At 39.9% G+C, this 18774-nt stretch overlaps 1 protein-coding gene across 10 annotated transcripts in view; it reads left to right on the plus strand.

The window, feature by feature from the left end:
* The window catches only part of ADAMTSL3 (ADAMTS like 3), a 365276-nt gene that overhangs the window by 257261 nt on the left and 89241 nt on the right, over window positions 1-18774 (plus strand). For all 10 annotated transcript variants that reach the window (XR_011075723.1, XM_068558758.1, XM_068558696.1 and 7 more), the window contains one exon: window positions 2444-2573. Coding sequence is in view for 9 of the 10 variants with exons in the window: in XM_068558758.1 (XP_068414859.1) it covers window positions 2444-2573 (130 nt within the window). In the remaining variant the exon portion in view is untranslated. The remainder of the gene's footprint in view (window positions 1-2443; window positions 2574-18774) is intronic.

Below are 18774 nucleotides of genomic sequence, written 5' to 3' on the forward strand. Positions count from 1 at the left end.
TGTTCCACTGGTGCTTAAAAAGAGCATATTACATCTGTTTCTAAGGGCCAAGGCTATTTGGTTATTTTATCAACATAATTTTCTTATTCAAATCATTTTCCCACTTTGAAAAATAATTTGATATGTTAAATAGTGGGTGTCATCTTAAAGGTTCTGACTATAGATTTTTTTATTGTTCCAGGTATTTCTTACTGGGTGTGTGTGTGTGTGTGTGTGTGTGTGTGTGTGTGTGTGTGTGACGTTACTTGGCATGTTGAATTTGTCAAGATTTGTTTGCAAGAAATCCAACTCAAACTAACCTTAAACCAACAAAAGGGAATGTATTAGCTCATTTATTGGCTCTGCTTCCCCTCATAGAGTCTGTGTTTTTACCCTTTAATTATGAATTCATTTCTTGATGTAGGCTTTGGATATTTTTTTGCCAAAGAAAAACAACCTTCTTACTATGACATTGTAGAAGTCAAATGTGAAGTGAAGGATGTTGCCTCATGCTACCAAAGGAATTTATTACAAAAATTACATCGAAATTTCAACACTTGATTTATTTTATGACTTCTAAATGCATATTTGCGATTACTATCCACATTTTAAGTATAAGATGAAGTAAACTTATTTTTATAATTTTTACTTTTGAGGATAAAGGTTTGCTCAAACCTCTTGAAGTGAAAAGTGGTGAAGTCATGTTGTAGGCCCAGTACGTGGGATGGGAGATATTCTCGTGGCCGTCTTTGGAAAATGCATTCTACCTCAATAAGTATCCTAAATCGCCTATTAAACTTTTATATTTTTTTGAGTAAAGTTGCTTTAAGACCCAAAGATTTGTCACAAATGTTGTGAAATTCCATCAAAATGGTTAAAATGAGATAACTTTGGTGCTTTCAGACTCACCCCCTCAATCTCCAGAAAACGTTCCAAAATAGTCTCTAAGTGTAGTTTCTAAATAATTTTGATTACAAATTAAAATATATGTGAAAGATAACTGAATTTTTCTCAGATTAAAAAGAAATGAAACCTGCTAGAAAATGAACATCTATGTCCCTGTAAAATCACTAAGAAAGTTTGACATTTGCTGGTGAGAACCCAAGGTGTGATGTTGTAGCAGTGTCTCCTCGTATTTCAGGTTAGCCAGTGTTTATTTAAAAAAAGAAAAAGGTTCATGGAAGATGCATGGAGATTTAAGACTGCATCCTGCCATGGACAGGAGCATAAGATTACAACTGAAGAAAGCAAAAGAAAATTTAGTGAAAAGAACTGAACATCTCAAATACATATTTTATACATACTTTTGGCCTGTACTGCATTCTGAGAAATATTGTAAAATGGTTGAATTGAAACATGGCATTTGGAAAAAGAACCACAATCTTATAACATAATGGAACACACATTTTTGCATGAAACTGAATACATTTGCATATTTCAAATAGCATAGTCAGTCGCTATTACAATTTTCATTTGATTTTTTTCATCAAAAGTTTCATTTATATTTTGTTCAGTTCTGATTTTCCAATAATTTTTTTTTTTGTCTCAACAAAAAAAGAAGAGTGGTTGAGACATGGGCTTTGGGGTCAGACAGACCTGTCTAGCCTCAAAGGGAAAATGTGCCTGTGAAAGTTCATATTTGAACAGGGAAGCTGGTTGGCTGTATTGTACTTTGGAATCCCTCGGGTACAAAAGAAAGACCACTGAATTAGGAAGCAGGAAATCTGATTTTCAGTTTTGAATCTACCACTCTTTTGCGGTCTTCATTTCTCTCTCAAGTGTTTCCTTATGATTAAATTAATAAAATGGAGATAATGATACCATTCTTTTGACCTCACAAGATTCTGGTGGGCTCAAATAATGTATTTGAAAGCACTTCATACACTGCAAATCATTTTCCCAATGGGAGGCATTGCTGTTGTTTTTGCTGGTAATAGAAATATTACTAATGATAGTATTAGTGAACAGGAACTCCAACTCTAATGAAAATTTTAATAAGGGTTATGCATCAAATTTAGCACATATTCAATGATATAAAGAAAGTGTTATTCTTTAGGAGCTGATGTGAAAATTCCTCTTAGGGAAATTATTGTATATGTTTGGAAGGAACACTTTGATGATTCACTTGCGGGAACTCCTAGCTTTGAGTATATTTGGAATGCAGATCAGTCTGAAGGTGGATGGGGAGTCGGGATGCTCCTTAATGGCTTAAAGTGAGTATATTTGGGGGAGGGACGGTAGAGGGACTAAGTTTAAAAGGTGATGGAGAGAATATCAAAGACTGGGGACGTTGCAAAATGCAAAGTCGTTTGCTCCACGTGTACCCTGAAATTCAGCCTGCAGCCACATAATATGGTCAAAAGGGCAGTAGCTTAAGAATGAGAAGTCTCAAGACCCTGTTTTCTTTTTTCCCCACAATGAGTTATTTTAAGTCATTTGCACTTTTTCTCTTTCCAACCTCCAGGCCATCAAGAAGCCATTGCAGTGTGCTTACACATCCAGACCCAGCAGACGGTCAACGACTCCTTGTGTGATATGGTCCACCGTCCTCCAGCAATGAGCCAGGCTTGTAACACGGAACCCTGCCCGCCCAGGTATGTGCTGTCTCATGCTCCCAGGACACACCGTCTGAGTGGTAACACCCTCCCTTGCAGAGAAACACTTGTGTGCATTGAGACTGGTGGGTCCACCCAAAGTAGATCAGCCTAGCCTACTTCGGAGTTCTCCCTTCTCTGTTCAAGTTATGCCCCAGCCAAATTCTTGCTAAGGTGCACAGATACTGCCAGGTTCAGCAGGAAACCCCTTTAGTCTGACTTTTGTTTGCATCAAACATGAATGAACATGAACTGGCCTGCTGCTGGGTCAGCAGTTTTGTTCTGTCTCCTGTCTGTCTCCTCAAGAACATTTCTTTGCCTAAAGCCACATCCAAAAGCACAGGATCTGAGGTCGAGTTGGCACTGGTACACAGTAGGTGCTCAATCCATATTTGTTGAATGACTGAGTGATCTCCTATTTGTTACCTAGAACTCACACCAGTGTGTTCTTACCTTCCCACTGATTTACCATAGATCTCAGATTATGGGGTGTAATGTTACAGGCCCCAAAGAGTAGGCGAGGTTGACTTATTTTTGGTCTCCTTGGTCTGAAAGTGTTAACTTAAAAGTTAATCTGCTTCCTTTCACAAGTCCTTTTAAGATCCTGGGGAATTTTATCAGAAGGAAGGGTAGGTTTTCCCCCTGTTCCTCTATCCCTGCGTGTTGCTGGCTACAGAGGATTATAACTCAGCATCACTGGTCTCTCACACAAGACCTTCCAAAATCCAGGCCCCATTTTTTTCTCTTCTCTATCCTTTACCTTTATACTCTTGACCACTCTTCTGTGATAAATTTAAAACCAAACATTTAAAGCCCATTCCCAATCACCTCCTCTCTCTTGTTGCCAGATTCTCTTTCCTGCCTCTTAGTAATTATATCACCCATCTAATGAGGAACCTGTATTCACTAAAGGTGAGTTTAGTTATGTCTAGGACCCTAAGTAATTGAGGAAGTTTATTGTGTCCCATGCCATACGGGAGTAAGGATAGGTTTTTATGTTTATTCAGGAAATAAGTTGTGCTTCTGGAATTCTCTTGATCTTTCTGATTTTGATTCCATGAGATGTGTTGGCTATGAGGCAGAAACTCCTGCCTTCGTGGTCTGAAAGTGGTGAGGGTGAGGATCAAATAAGTCAGGGCATCCTGGAGATCCAGTCTTATGTATCCCACAGATGGGCCCTTTCCTTGTGGGTCTTGGTCTCTAACCTGCAGAGTCTTGGGAAGAGGCCAGCTCAATGCGTGCTTCATCCCTGGGGAGACCACACCTGCAGTAAGCCAGGCACAGGGTTTTATATAGCCGTATTTCTTTTTTTTTTTTAATTTTTATTGGAATATAGTTGCTTTACAGTGTTGTGTTAGTTTCTGCTGTACAGCAAAGTGAATCAGCTATACGTATACATATATATCCCCTCCTTTTTGGATTTCCTTCCCATTTAGATCACCACAGAGCATTGAGTAGAGTTCCCTGTGCTATACAGTAGGTTCTCATTAGGACATGGAAGCAACCTAAATGTCCATCAACAGAAGAATGGATAAAGATGGGGTCCATTGCCACATTTCTGACTTAAGTTGTCGGGTAAGGAAATACGGGGAACTTCTTGACTTGCGTTAGAGCCATCTTGCTGTGCTCAGCTGAGAGGAGGCAGTAAAGACCTACAGACTTACTTTGGTGAGCAAGGCCCAGAAACACCATAGGGAAATCTTCTTTCCTGGACATCCCGTTTCCACCCCCAGGTTTACTGAATTCCAGAGTCATCCGTACCAGAACACTAGCAGAAAATTGCAGAAGAGACAATACAGTACGACTATTAGGATCTAACTGGCAGTCAGGATGCCCACTTTGTCAAGTCTGTCCTGAGCTTTCCAAAAACATCAAGCATATGGGAGGTGGTGCTGAGGCTGTATCCATTTGGAACATCCCTTTCATCTTTTTTTTTTTTTAACACCTTTATTGGAGTATAATTGCTTTACAATGGTGTGTTAGTTTCTGCTTTATAACAAAGTAAATCAGTTATAAATATATCTCCATATTACTTCCCTCTTGCGTCTCCCTCCCTCCCATTCTCCCTATCCCACCCCTCTAGGTGGTCACAAAGCACCGAGCTGATCTCCCTGTGCTATGCAGCTGCTTCCCACTAGCTATCTATTTTACATTTGGTAGTGTATATATGTCCATGCCACTCTCTCACTTTGTCCCAGCTTACCCTTCCCCCTCCCCGTGTCCTCAAGCCCATTCTCTAGTAGGTCTGTGTCTTTATTCCCGTCTTGCCCCTAGGTTCTTCATGACCATTTTTTTTTTCTAGATTCCATATATATGTGGTAGCATATGGTATTTGTTTTTCTCTTTCTGACTTACTTCACTCTGTATGACAGACTCTAGGTCCATCCACCTCACTACAAATAACTCAATTTCGTTTCTTTTCATGGCTGAGTAATATTCCATTGTATACATGTGCCACATCTTCTTTATCCATTCATCTGTCGATGGACACTTAGGTTGCTTCCATGTCCTGGCTATTGTAAATAGAGCTGCAATGAACATTGTGGTACATGACTCTTTTTGAATTATGGTTTTCTCAGGGCATATGCCCAGTAGTGGGATTGCTGGGTCGTATGGTAGTTCTATTTCTACTTTTTTAAGGAACCTCCATACTGTTCTCCATAGTGGCTGTATCAATTTACATTCTCACCAACAGTGCAAGAGGGTTCCCTTTTCTCCACACCCTCTCCAGCATTTACCGTTTGTAGACTTTTTGATGATGGCCATTCTGACCGGTGTGAGATGATACCTCATTGTAGTTTTGATTTGCATTTCTCTAATGATTAATGATGTTGAGCATTCTTTCATGTGCTTGTTGGCAATCTGTATATCTTCTTTGGAGAAATATCTATTTAGCTCTTCTGCCCATTTTTGGATTGGGTTGTTTGTCTTTTTGATATTGAGCTGCATGAGCTGCTTGTAAATTTTGGAGATTAATCCTTTGTCAGTTGCTTCACTTGCAAATATTTTCTCCCATTCTGAGGGTTGTCTTCTCGTCTTGTTTATGGTTTCCTTTGCTGTGCAAAAACGTTTAAGTTTCATTAGGTCCCATTTGTTTTTTATTTTTTTATTTTTTAATAAATTTATTTATTTATTTATATTTAGTTTTGGCTGTGTTGGGTCTTCGTTTCTGTGTGAGGGCTTTCTCCAGTTGCGGCAAGCGGGGGCCACTCTTCATCGTGGTGCGTGGGCCTCTCGTTATCGCGGCCTCTCTTGTTGCGGAACACAGGCTCCAGACGCGCAGGCTCAGTAGTTGTGGCTCACGGGCCCAGTTACTCCGCGGCATGTGGGATCTTCCCAGACCAAGGCTCAAACCCGTGTCCCCTGCATGGGCAGGCGGATTCTCAACCACTGCACCACCAGGGAAGTCCCCAATTGTTTATTTTTGTTTTTATTTCCATTGCTCTAGGAGGTGGGTCAAAAAGGATCTTGCTGTGATTTATGTCATAGAGTGTTCTGCCTATGTTTTCCTCTAAGAGTTTGATAGTGTCTGGCCTTACATTTAGGCCTTTAATCCATTTTGAGTTTATTTTTGTGTATGGTGTTAGGGAGTGTTCAAATTTCATTCTTTTACATGTAGCTGTCCAGTTTTCCCAGCACCACTTATTGAAGAGGCTGTCTTTTCTCCATTGTATATTCTTGCCTCCTTTATCAAAGATAAGGTGACCATATGTGTGTGGGTTTATTTCTGGGCTTTCTATCCTGTTCCATTAGTCTATATTTCTGTTTTTGTGCCACTACTATACTGTCTTGATTACTGTAGCTTTGTAGTATAGTCTGAAGTCAGGGAGCCTGATTCCTTCAGCTCCGTTTTTCTTTCTCAAGATTGCTTTGTCTGGGGCTTCCTTGGTGGCGCAGTGCTTGAGAATCTGCCTGCCAGTGCAGGGGGCACGGGTTCGATCCCTGGTCTGGGCAGATCCCACATGCCACGGAGCAACTAGGCCCATGAGCCACAACTACTGAGCCGGCGCGTCTGGAGCCTGTGCCCTGCAACAAGAGAGGCCGCGATAGTGAGAGGCCCACACACCACGATGAAGAGTTGCCCCTGCTTGCCGCAGCTAGAGGAAGCCCTTGCACAGAAACGAAGACCCAACACAGCCAAAAATAAATAAATAATTAATTTAAAACTTAAAAAAAAAAAAGATTGCTTTGGCTATTTGGGGTCTTTTGTTTTTTCATACAAATTGTGAAATTTTTTGTTCTAGTTCTGTGAAAAATGCCAGTGGTAGTTTGATAGGGATGCGTTGAATCTGTAGATTGCTTTGGGTAGTAGAGTCGTTTTCACAATGTTGATTCTTCCAATCCAAAAACATGGTATATCTCTCCATCTATTTGTATCACCTTTAATTTCTTTCATCAGTGTCTTATAATTTTCTGAGTACAGGTCTTTTGTCTCCTTAGGTAGGTTTATTCCTAGGTATTTTATTCTTTTTGTTGCAATGGTAAATGGGAGAGTTTTCTTAATTTCACTTTCAGATTTTTCATCATTAGTGTATAGGAATGCAGAAGATTTCTGTGCATTAATTTTGTATCCTGCTACTTTACCAAATTCATTGATTAGCTCTAGTAGTTTTCTGGTAGCTTGTTTAGGATTCTCTATGTATTGTATCATGTCATCTGCAAACAGTGACAGCTTTACTTCTTCTTTTCCAATTTGGATTCCTTTTATTTCTTTTTCTTCTCTGATTGCTGTGGCTAACAACTTCCAAAACTATGTTGAATAATAGTGGTGAGAGTGGGCAACCTTGTCTTGTTCCTGATCTTTGTGGAAATGATTTTAGTTTTCACCATTGAGGATGATGTCAGCTGTGGGTTTGTCGTATATGGCCTTTATTCTGTTGAGGTAAGTTCCCTCAATGCCTACTTTCTGGAGGGTTTTTATCATAAATGGGTGTTGAATTTTGTCAAAAGCTTTCTCTGCATCTATTGAGATGATCATACGGTTTTTCTCCTTCAATTTGTTAATATGGTGTATCACATTCATTGATTTGTGTATATTGAAAAATCCTTGTAATCCTGGGATAAACCCCACGTGATCATGTTGTATGACCCTTTTAATGTGCTGCTGGATTCTGTTTGCTAGTATTTTGTTGAGGATTTTTGCATCTATGTTCATCAGTGATATTGGCCTGTAGTTTTCTTTCTTTGTGACATCTTTGTCTGGTTTTGGTATCAGGGTGATGGTGGCCTCGTAGAATGAGCTTGGGAGTGTTCTTCCCTCTGCTATATTTTGGAAGAGGTTGAGAAGGATAGTGTTAGCTCTTCTCTAAATGTTTGATAGCATTTGCCTGTGAAGCCATCTGGTCCTGGACTTTTGTCTGTTGGAAGATTTTTAATCACAGTTTCAATTTCAGTGCTTGTGTTTGGTCTGTTCATATTTTCTATTTCTTCCTGGTTCAGTCTCGGAAGGTTGTGCATTTCTAAGAATTTTCCCATTTCTTCCAGGTTGTCCATTTCATTGGCATATAGTTGCTTGTAGCAATATCTCATGATCCTTTGTATTTCTGCAGTGTCAGTTGTTACTTCTCCTTTTTCATTTCTAATTCTGTTGATTTGAGTCTTCTCCCTTTTTTTCTTGATGAGTCTGGCTAATGGTTTATCAATTTTGTTTATCTTCTCAAAGAATCAGCTTTTAGTTTTATTGATCTTTGCTATCGTTTCTTTCATTTCTTTTTCATTTATTTCTGATCTGATCTTTATGATTTCTTTCCTTCTGCTACTTTGAGGTTTTTTTGTTCTTCTTTCTCTAATTGCTTTAGGTGTAAGGTTAGTTTGTTTATTTGAGATGTTTCTTGTTTCTTAAGGTAGGATTGTATTGCTATAAAATTCCCTCTTAGAACTGCTTTTGCTGCATCCCATAGGTTTTGGGTCATCGTGTTTTCATTGTCATTTGTTTCTAGGTATTTTTTGATTTCCTCTTTGATTTCTTCAGTGATCTCTTGGTTATTAAGTAGTGTATTGTTTAGCCTCCATGTGTTTGTATTTTTTACAGATTTTTTTACTGTAATTGATATCTAGTCTCATAGCGTTGTGGTCAGAAAAGATACTTGATACGATTTTAATTTTCATAAATTTACCAAGGCTTGATTTGTGACCCAAGATATGATCTCTCCTGGAGAATGTTCCATGAGCATTTGAGAAGAAAGTGTATTCTATTCTTTTTGGATGGAATGTCCTATAAATATCAATTAAGTCCATCTTGTTTAATGTATCATTTAAAGCTTGTGTTTCCTTATTTATTTTCATTTTGGATGATCTGTCTATTGGTGAAAGTGGGTTGTTAAAGTCCCCTACTATGATTGTGTTACTGTCGATTTCCCCATTTATGGCTGTTAGTATTTCCCTTATGTATTGACGTGCTCCTGTGTTGGGTGCATAAATATTTACAATTGTTACATCTTCTTCTTGGATTGATCCCTTGATCATTATGTAGTGTCCTTCTTTGTCTCTTGTAATAGTCTTTATTTTAAAGTCTATTTTGTCTGATATGAGAATTGCTACTCCAGTTTTCTTTTGATTTCCATTTACATGGAATATCTTTTTCCATCTCCTCACTTTCAGTCTTTATGTGTCCCTAGGTCTGAAGTGGGTCTCTTGTAGACAGCATATATACAGGTCTTGTTTTTGTATCCATTCAGCCAGTCTGTGTGTTTTGGTTGGAGCATTTAATCCATTTACATTTAAGGTAATTATCGATATGTATGTTCCTATTACCATTTTCTTAATTGTTTTGGGTTTGTTATTATAGGTCTTTTCCTTCTCTTGTGTTTCCTGCCTAGAGAATTTCCTTTAGCATTTGTTGTAAAGCTGGTTTGGTGGTGGTGAATTCTCTTAGCTTTTGCTTGTCTGTAAAGGTTTTAATTTCTCTGAATGAGATCCTCGCTGGGTAGAGTAATCTTGGTTGTAGGTTTTTCCCTTTCATCACTTTAAATATGTCCTGCCTCTCCCTTCTGGCTTTCAGAGTTTCTGCTGAAAGATCAGCTGTTAACCTTATGGAGATTCCGTTGTATGTTATTTGCTGTTTTTCCCTTGCTGCTTTTAATAATTTTTCTTTGTATTTAATTTTTGATAGTTTGATTAATATGTGTCTTGGCGTGTTTCTCCTTGGATTTATCCTGTATGGGACTCTCTGTGCTTCCTGGACTTGATTGACAATTTCCTTTCCCATATTAGGGAAGTTTTCAACTATAATCTCTTCAAATATTTTCTCAGGCCCTTTCTTTTTCTCTTCTTCTTCTGGGACCCTTATAATTCGAATGTTGATGCATTTAATGTTGTCTCAGAGGTCTCTGAGACTGTCCTCAATTCTTTTCATTCTTTTTTCTTTATTCTGCTCTGCAGTAGTTATTTCCACTATTTTATCCTCCAGGTCACTTATCCATTCTTCTGCCTCAGTTATTCTGCTTTTGATCCCTTCTAGAGAATTTTTAATTTCATTTACTTTGTTGTTCATCATTGTTTGTTTGCTCTTTAGTTCTTCTAGGTCCTTGTTAAACGTTTCTTGTATTTTCTCCATTCTATTTCCAAGATTTTGGATCACCTTTACTATCATTATTCTGAATTCTTTTTCAGGTGGACTGCCTATTTCCTCTTCATTTTTTAGGTCTGATGGGTTTTTACTTTGCTCCTTCATCTGCTGTATGTTTCTCTGTCTTCTCATTTTGCTTAACTTACTGTGTTTGGTGTCTCCTTTTCGCAGACTGCAGGTTTGTAGTTCCCGTTGTTTTTGGTGTCTGCCGCCAGTGGCTAAGGTTGGTTCCGTGGGTTGTGTAGGCTTCCTGGTGGAGGGGACTAATGCCTGTGTTCTGCTGGATGAGGCTGGATCTTGTCTTTCTGGTGGGAAGGTCCACGTCTGCTGGTGTGTTTTGGGGTGTCTGTGACCTTATTATGATTTTAGGCAGCCTCTCTGCTAATGGGTGGCATTGTGTTCCTGTCTTGCCAGTTGTTTCGCATAGGGTGTCCAGCACTGTAGCTTGCTTGTTGTTGAGTGGAGTTGGGTCTTGGCGTTGAGATGGAGATCTCTGGGAGATTTTCGTTGTTTGATATTATGTGGAGCTGGGTGATCTCTGGTGGACCAATGTTCTGAACTTGGGTCTGCCACCTCAGAGGCACAGCCCTGACACATGGCTGGAGCAGCAAGAGCCTGTCATCCACACAGCTGAGAATAAAAGGGAGAAAGAAAGAAAGAAAGGGAGAGAGAGAGAGAGAGGGAGGGAGGAGAGAGAGAGAGGGAGAGAGAGAGAGAGAGAGAGAAAGAAAGAAAGAAAAAGATAAAAATAAAATGAAATAAAATAAAATAAAGTTATTAAAATAAAAAATAATTATTTTTTAAAAATGTAAAAAGTAATTTAAAAAAAGAAAGAAAGAAAGAAGAGAGCAAGCGTACCAAAAAACAAATCCACCAATGATAACAAGCGCTAAAAACTATACCAAAAGAAAAAACAAAAAACAAACAAAAAAAAAACCAGACAGACAGAACCCTGGGAGAAATGGTAAAAGCAAAGCTATACAGACAAAAATCACACACAGAAGCATACACATACACACTCACAAAAAGAAAAAGGGGGAAAAAATATATATATCGTTGCTCCCAAAGTCCACCTCCTCAATTTGGGATGATTCGTTGTCTATTCAGGTATTCCACAGATGCAGGGTACATCAAGTTGATTGTGGAAATCTAATCTGCTGCTCCTGCTGGGAGAGATTTCTCTTTTCTCTTCTTTGTTTGCACAGCTCCCAGGGTTCAGCTTTGGATTTGGACCCGCCTCTGCGTGTAGGTTGCCTGAGGGCATCTGTTCTTCGCCCAGACAGGACGAGGTTAAAGGAGCAGCTGATTCGGGGGCTCTGGCTCACTCAGGCCGGGGGGAGGGAGGGGTACGGATGCGGGGCGAGCCTGCGGCGGCAGAGCCCCACGTGACGTTGCACTAGCTTGAGGTGCGCCGTGTGTTCTCCCGGGGAAGTTGTCCCTGGATCACGGGACCCTGGCAGTGCCGGGCTGCACAGGCTCCCGGGAGGGGAGGTGTGGAGAGTGAGCTGTGCTTGCTCACAGGCTTCTTGGTGGCGGCAGCAGCAGCCTTAGCGTCTCATGCCCGTCTCTGGGGTCCGCGCTGATAGCCACAGTTCGCGCCTGTCTCTGGAGCTCCTTTAAGTGGCGCTCTTAATCCCCTCTCCTCGCGCACCAGGAAACAAAGAGGCAAGAAAAAGTCTCTTGCCTCTTCGGCAGCTCCGGATCTTTCCCCAGACTCCCTCCCGGCTAGCTGTGGTGCACTAGCCCCTTCAGGCTGTGTTCACGCAGCCAACCCCAGTCCTCTCCCTGCGATCCGACCGAAGCCTGAGCCTCAGTTCCCAGCCCCGCCCGCCCCGGCGGGGGAGCAGACAAGCCTCTCATGCTGGTGAGTGCTACTTGGCACTGATCCTCCGTGCGGGAATCTCTCCGCTTTGCCCTCCGCACCCCTGTGGCTGCGCTCTCCTCCGTGGCTCCGAAGCTTCCCCCCTCTGCCACCTGCAGTCTCTGCCCGTGAAAGGGCTTCCTAGTGCGTGGAAACCTTTCCTCCTTCACAGCTCCCTCCCGCTGGTGCAGGTCCCGTCCCTATTCTTTTGTCTCTGTTTTTCCTTTTTTCTTTTGCCCTACCCAGGTACGTGGGGAGTTTCTTGCCTTTTGGGAGGTCTGAGGTATTCTGCCAGCGTTCAGTAGGTGTTCTGTAGGAGTTGTTCCACATGTAGATGTATTTCTGATGTGTTTGTGGGGAGGAAGGTGATCTCCACGTCTTACTCTTCCGCCATCTTGAAGCCTGCTCCCTTTCATCTTTAGGGAAATAGCACTCATGTTAAGTATTGAACACCTTAGTAATCCAAATTACTTATCTTAGGTTTCTCAGTTTTTTCTTATTCTAATATTGGAACCAATGATTCAGATATTTTTGGAAAAGCCGGAGTTTCTGTTTTCCTCCCCTGCCCCATCCCTCCTCTGAGGCCCTGTAAGATGGAGACTACCCATCTGAACTGGGGTAAGAGACAAGGGGAAATACAGGAAGTGAAAAACATAGTTTAATATCTCAACATATTTTCCCACGAAATTGGAATCATGCTCTATGTGATTTTGTAAACTGGTTCCTTAAACTTGAGTCTTGGAATGGGGTAGAAGGAAGAGTTAAACAAACAGAAACATAAATAAGTATATTACTTAAATTATAATAAATGCTATAAAGAAACAGAAAAGGTCTCAGGAACAAGAGTAACGTGAGAACCTAATATAGATTGGTGGGGGCTGAGGGTTAGGTGCAGGTGGTCAGAGGAGCCTTTCTAAGGAAGTTCTATGTGAGTTGAGATGTGAAAGCAGAGTAGAAGTTGGCCAGGGGAAGTGTAGAGGAAGGTGTGTTCTAGGCAGAAGGAACAGCATGTGCAAAGACCCCGAGGAAAGGAAGAAGCTGGTGTGTTCAGGAAACTGGACAGAAGGGAAGTCAGTGTATCCTGAGATGAGATCAGACATGGCAGGGCCATGGTAGGCATTTAGACGTGATCCAGAGAATCAGTGGGGAGCCATTGGAGGCTTTAAACAATGAAATGATAAAGTCACATTTTTGAAAGACTGCTCAAACCCTGAAATGGGGAGAACAGTGATAGAGATGATGAGATCAATTACAAATTTTTAATAAATGTCCTTAAACGAGGTACCCAACTGGCCACAATTCCACTTGAGTATGCCCCATTTAAAGCCTGCTTCCATGTGAATCTGCAATAGTTTTTCCTTAGCTTGTCATTTCCTTTTTACTGTTTATATAGTGCCGCAAATATTCTTCATCAAGATGTTGACTCTGCTTTTAGATTTGTAGCCATGAATATCATTGCATCTCTGCTGTCTATTCCAGAAATGCTCAGAGCATCCTTCAAAAATACTGCTTCCCAAATCGTGCCCCTCTGTGCTCCAGGGTTTTGCAGAGGTGTTTTTGTTTTGTTTTTACATTTTATTGAAGTATAGTTAATTTACAGTGTTGTGTTAATTTCTTCTGTAGAGCAAAGTGACTCAGTTATACATATATATATATTCTTTTTCATATTTTTTTCATTATGGTTTATCACAGGATATTGAATATAGTTCCCTGCGCTATACAGTAGGACCTTGTTGTTTATCCATCCTATATATAATAGTTTGCATCTGCTAATCCCAAGCTCCCAATACTTCCCTCCCCAAACCCCTCCCTCTTGGTAACCACAAGTCTGTTCTCTATGTCTGTGAGTCTGTTTTTGTTTCATAGATATGTTGATTTGTGCCATATTTTAGATTCCACATATAAGTGATATCATATGATATTTGTCTTAGTATGTTAATTCCCAGGTCCTATCCATTCTTAACTGCCTTGATTCAGATGTTTTGACTGAACGGTTTCTTAGTTCCTAAATAAACTCCTGCTTCTAGTGTTTCCCTGATCCATATGCACACATGTGATTATGAAAGATCCTTCTAAATTGTAGAATGACCGTGTGAGCTTCCACAAAAAGCCCTTCAATGACTTCCCTTTACCTGTGGAAAATCCACATTCTTTACTTTGGCATAGGTATTTGTTTCCTTGGGCTGCCATAACAAAGTACCACAAACTGAGTGGCTTAAAAAATAGAAGTTTATTGTCTCACCAATCTGGAGACCAGAAGTCCATAAACAAGGTGTTTTGGCAGGGTTGGTTCCTTCAGAGGGCTGTGAGGGAAAACCTGTTCTCTGCCTGTCTCCTAACTTCTGGTAGCTTGAGCGTTCCTTAGCTTGTGGATGGCATTCCTCATGTGTTTTCATATCCTCTTCCCTCTGTATGTCTCTGCATTGAAATTTCCCTTTTATAAGGTCACTACTCATATTGGATCAGGGCCCAATATCTAATGACCTCATCCTAACTTGATCATCTGTAAAGACCCTATTTCCAAATAAAGTCACATTTCTAGGCACTAGCAGTTAGGACTTCAACATCTTTTTGAAGAAAAGAGTTCAACCCATAACAGCAAATAAAGTCTTTTTTACCCTGGTTTTAGGTTCTTGAACCACATTTCCTGTCATGACCACCCTCACCTCATCACACGCTACACACACACACACACACACACACACACACACACACAGAGGCACTCACGCTGAGGAACTTGCCCAGCAGCCACACTAAATTATTCACTATGACCCATGTTCATGCTCATTCATGCCTTCTGGGCCTTTGCACATACCGTGCCCTCTGCCTGGAGCCCTCCTCCAGGAAGTAAGCTAATACTCTCCCATAAAAGTAAGCAGTGGCTCACTTCTCACTGGTATAATGAAGCCCAACAATGTGAAATGGGACCCTAACCTTAGACACTTGATAGGGGTAAGTCTTAATAGTCCAGAGAGAAGTGGGAGTGGGTCAGGGGAATGGGATAGAGCCCTAGTTCTACCTCCATAAAGGCATTTCAGACATGTCCCTTAGCTCTCTGGGCCTAGTTTCTTAATCTGAATGTTGACGATAGGTGTCAGACTTTATGATCACCAAGGTCCCTTTCAGCTCTAGTCTTTCATTGTTGAGTCATGCTTTCAGGTTGCATTTTTCACTCACATCTCTAGGACTCTGCCTAGTGTTTTCGCAATTATCCTCATATCTACTCATGAGTTGTTTGAAATGCTCAGCGTTTGTTTTAGTTCTAAGAATAACAGCCTTTGCTTGACCTGCCCAGGAGGCCAAGGCAGGGTTGAGTTTGTTTTGCAGTGCTGTCCTTCCTTGGCTTACCAATCAGGGCAAGATTTGACAACAAGTCTATAAACTGTTCCTTAAGGCTGCCGATGGAAGCATGCTGGTTTATTCACGCACCAGCCCACGTGCAGGATCCCTTCCTCCCCTCAGCCTCAGTGAGAGATCCTGCACATTATCTTCTTCAGCAGCATCTTGCTCACAGAGCTTTCAAGCTAGGACTAAGGCAACACACTATATCTTGGCCACTTTGCAAAATTAAAGGTCTGCTTTTATGTGAAGAGAAATACTATTCCTCATTTTGAAGTTGCAAATTTAATAAACTTTTTGAAGGTTGAGAGTCATATTGGAAAAAAACCAGCAGAGACAAAGGGTTGATGCCAAAATAAAGGTAATTTTACAAAAATGTTTTAGGTTCTAGAAACCAGTGGTGTAGGAATAACAGGAACAGGGTGTTGCACAATATTTCCATACAAATATTTACTGACTCCAAGGGCAATAGCAGTAAAATATTACCCCAGGGTGAAACTTACCAGTGAGATTGGATTGGACAGTCAGTAGATCTTTATTTACCCAAAGGCAAATGTATTTGATGTATTAGCCTGGACTCTCCAAGGTGGGGTGTTGTATGTTTATTTGCTTTTATGGGGTTACTCCCCTTGGTCTATCCTATAACTGCTGAGTGTCTGCTATTTATGGAGTTTGCTTTTTCCAAGAGAGAGCCAGCGGTTCATAGAAACATGCGGGGTTACTTGATGGTCCCACTAGTCTGAGAAGAGCCTTCTTCTATGACAGAATTCAACACAGGGAAGTAGGGAAACAGGAGGCAAGAGTAATGTGTTTCTGTACCGACTTGTTACCCAGTTCTTGAATTAAAAAAAAAAATCTGTGTTTAGTTCATTGTCTGTTAATGAATTGTTATCCATTTCTTGAATAAAAATGGTTCCACTTCTGGTTCCTTATGGCACTAATTGATTCTTCTAATTACATACTTTCTTGAAAGACTGATCATCCTGAAGTCACTTCAAATAAATTACATAGTTAAGCTGAGTTGTTTTAATAGTGCAACAAAAAGCCTTCTCATTATTTAGCCATGTAGTCTGATTGTCATCAAAGTATGACCTATATATCTACTATTGGTGATCTCCCTCACCTCTAATGCTCCTGGAAATTTAGATATTAATAGGCTAGTTAATAGGTTAACTTATATACTTCCAATTATATCCAATCCTGTGGATAGCAGGGACTTAACATCTTCCTTTTAATTCGTGGGAGAGGACCCATGTTCTTTGCTTCTTTGTGAAAAAAAAGAACAAAAGCTGCTGCTAATCACAACCTGAAGCCATTGTTTACCTGAGGCTGCTCACTTGTGGAGAGGAAGGACAGACACAGATAGAGGCCTGGGACCAGGTACCGCCCCAGATTACCTGTTGGCTCGGTGGTTGGATCGTCAGTGTCCTTATAGTGCTTCTGTGCCACTTTGTCCATATAAGACCTTGATCTAGACTGGAGACCCTGGAGGGCTAGATGGAGGCAAACAAAACTGAGACAGGAAGGGTTAAGAGACAGAGAAAAGGATTGAAGGAGGTGGAGGGAGAGAATCCCCTCTTCCAGTTGAGGCTGAAAAATGAAGTTCCAAAGCATGTAAAAAAATCTAATACTTATGAAGATAGTCCACAGATTCAATAGTTGAAAGATGAATTCACTCCAGAAGAAATTAAAATATAAGAACGATCTGAAAAATACTTTAAACTAAGTATTATTGGGATCTTTGGAGAAATAACTAATAAATAATATCCATGTAAAGAACTAGAAATTTTGAAATAGAAATAGGCAGGAATGTGGTAAGAATAGATGTGTATTATAAAGAAAGCATTAGAAAACCTAGAAATGAAAAAAAGTCAATGAAATAAAAGAATAAGCTATAGACAATTGAAAGAGTTGGTGACTTGAAGATAGTGCTGAGGATGTCAAGTGAATCAAACCACAGAAGGTTGATGATTTGGGGAAAAGAGAAGAAAGTGCAGAAATAGGGAAATAAAGGCAGAGAAGCAAGATATTAAACTGTTTACTAAAACTCAGGAAAAAATACTTCTAGTATCAAGAGAAATAAGTGGAAACAAATCCCCACTTTGATAGGGCATAGTGAGACTGCAGAAAATCAAGGATGACAAGAAATTCTTAAAAGCTATAAGACATGAAAGACATATTAACCCCAAGAACTTATTAACAAGTGGAGTTTCCAGAAAACAAAGGAATAACATCATCAGAGAACTCAGGGAAAGTCATGATCATCCTAGAACTAAACTTGCTAAACTTTCAAGTATATGAATGTGGATGTCCATTTTTAGCCTTGTGATGGACTAGATATCCTGAATGCCCTTTTGTTAAAGCTCCTAAAATACCAGGTAAAATATGTAAAAATAACTTGAAATGTAGAACTAAGCTTGTAAGAAAGTAGGGGAAATCCTCAGTAGCCAAAACGAAGCTGAGGCATGAATCTAGAGTGGTAACCCAGTATAAAAGTTAGTACCTCCCTGGGGACAGCTACCAACAGCCAGGAGGGGGGGGGGGGTTATATCCATCTGACTATGTGATCTGAAAAATTAATTCACTTGGTTTTGACAGACGTAATGCAAATTCTGTGTAGAGGAATGATGTAACTTCCACCTAGAACTTAAAATTCCCACAAAGACCTAATGGGAATGACCTCATAATCAAAAATCAAAAAACTCAGGAATAAACAATGTGGGAGAATCAGTGGGGAATCAGATACACAGAGCATCAGATAATTGGAATTATCAGATACAGAAAATAAAATAAGTTTGTTTAAAATACTTAAAGGTATAAAATTGGAAATGAAAACCTAAGCTAGGAACAACCTATCAAAAATACTTGGACAGATTTTTTAAAGAACCAAATATTAGGTTGAACCATATAAAACTTAAATTTCATTGGTCAAAAATGGTCAAATATTGGCAATTTCATATGGTTCAACCTAATAGAATATCTAGGTTAAATATAAAATCACTGACATTTAAAAGTTATGGAATGGGGCAAACAGGTGAAGTAGAAGAGAGATCTGAAGAAATTACCTGGAAATAAAGCACAGAGAGCAAACGAGATATGTAAAATATGCACTAGAGGTAAGAAATACAGAGGAAATATTGAGAAGGTATATATCTAAATGAAGCTACAAAAAGATAGCAGGTAATATTCAAAGAGATAATGGCTGAGAATATTTTGGAGTTAATGAAAAATATGAATCCTGAGAATCGGGAGTCACAACAAATCCCAAGCAGGAAAAATAAAAAAGAAATACACACCTAGACACATGGTTGGGAAGCCTTGGAACTCCAAAGACAAAGAAAATATCTCAAAAGCTATCAGAGAAAAGAGATGTATAAGAGGAACAGCAAAAACTGACAGTGTTCTTCTCATTAGTAATAATGGAATATTATCTT

Source organism: Eschrichtius robustus, chromosome 1 (assembly GCF_028021215.1).
Source record: "Eschrichtius robustus isolate mEscRob2 chromosome 1, mEscRob2.pri, whole genome shotgun sequence".
NCBI classification, from domain to species: Eukaryota; Metazoa; Chordata; class Mammalia; order Artiodactyla; family Eschrichtiidae; genus Eschrichtius; species Eschrichtius robustus.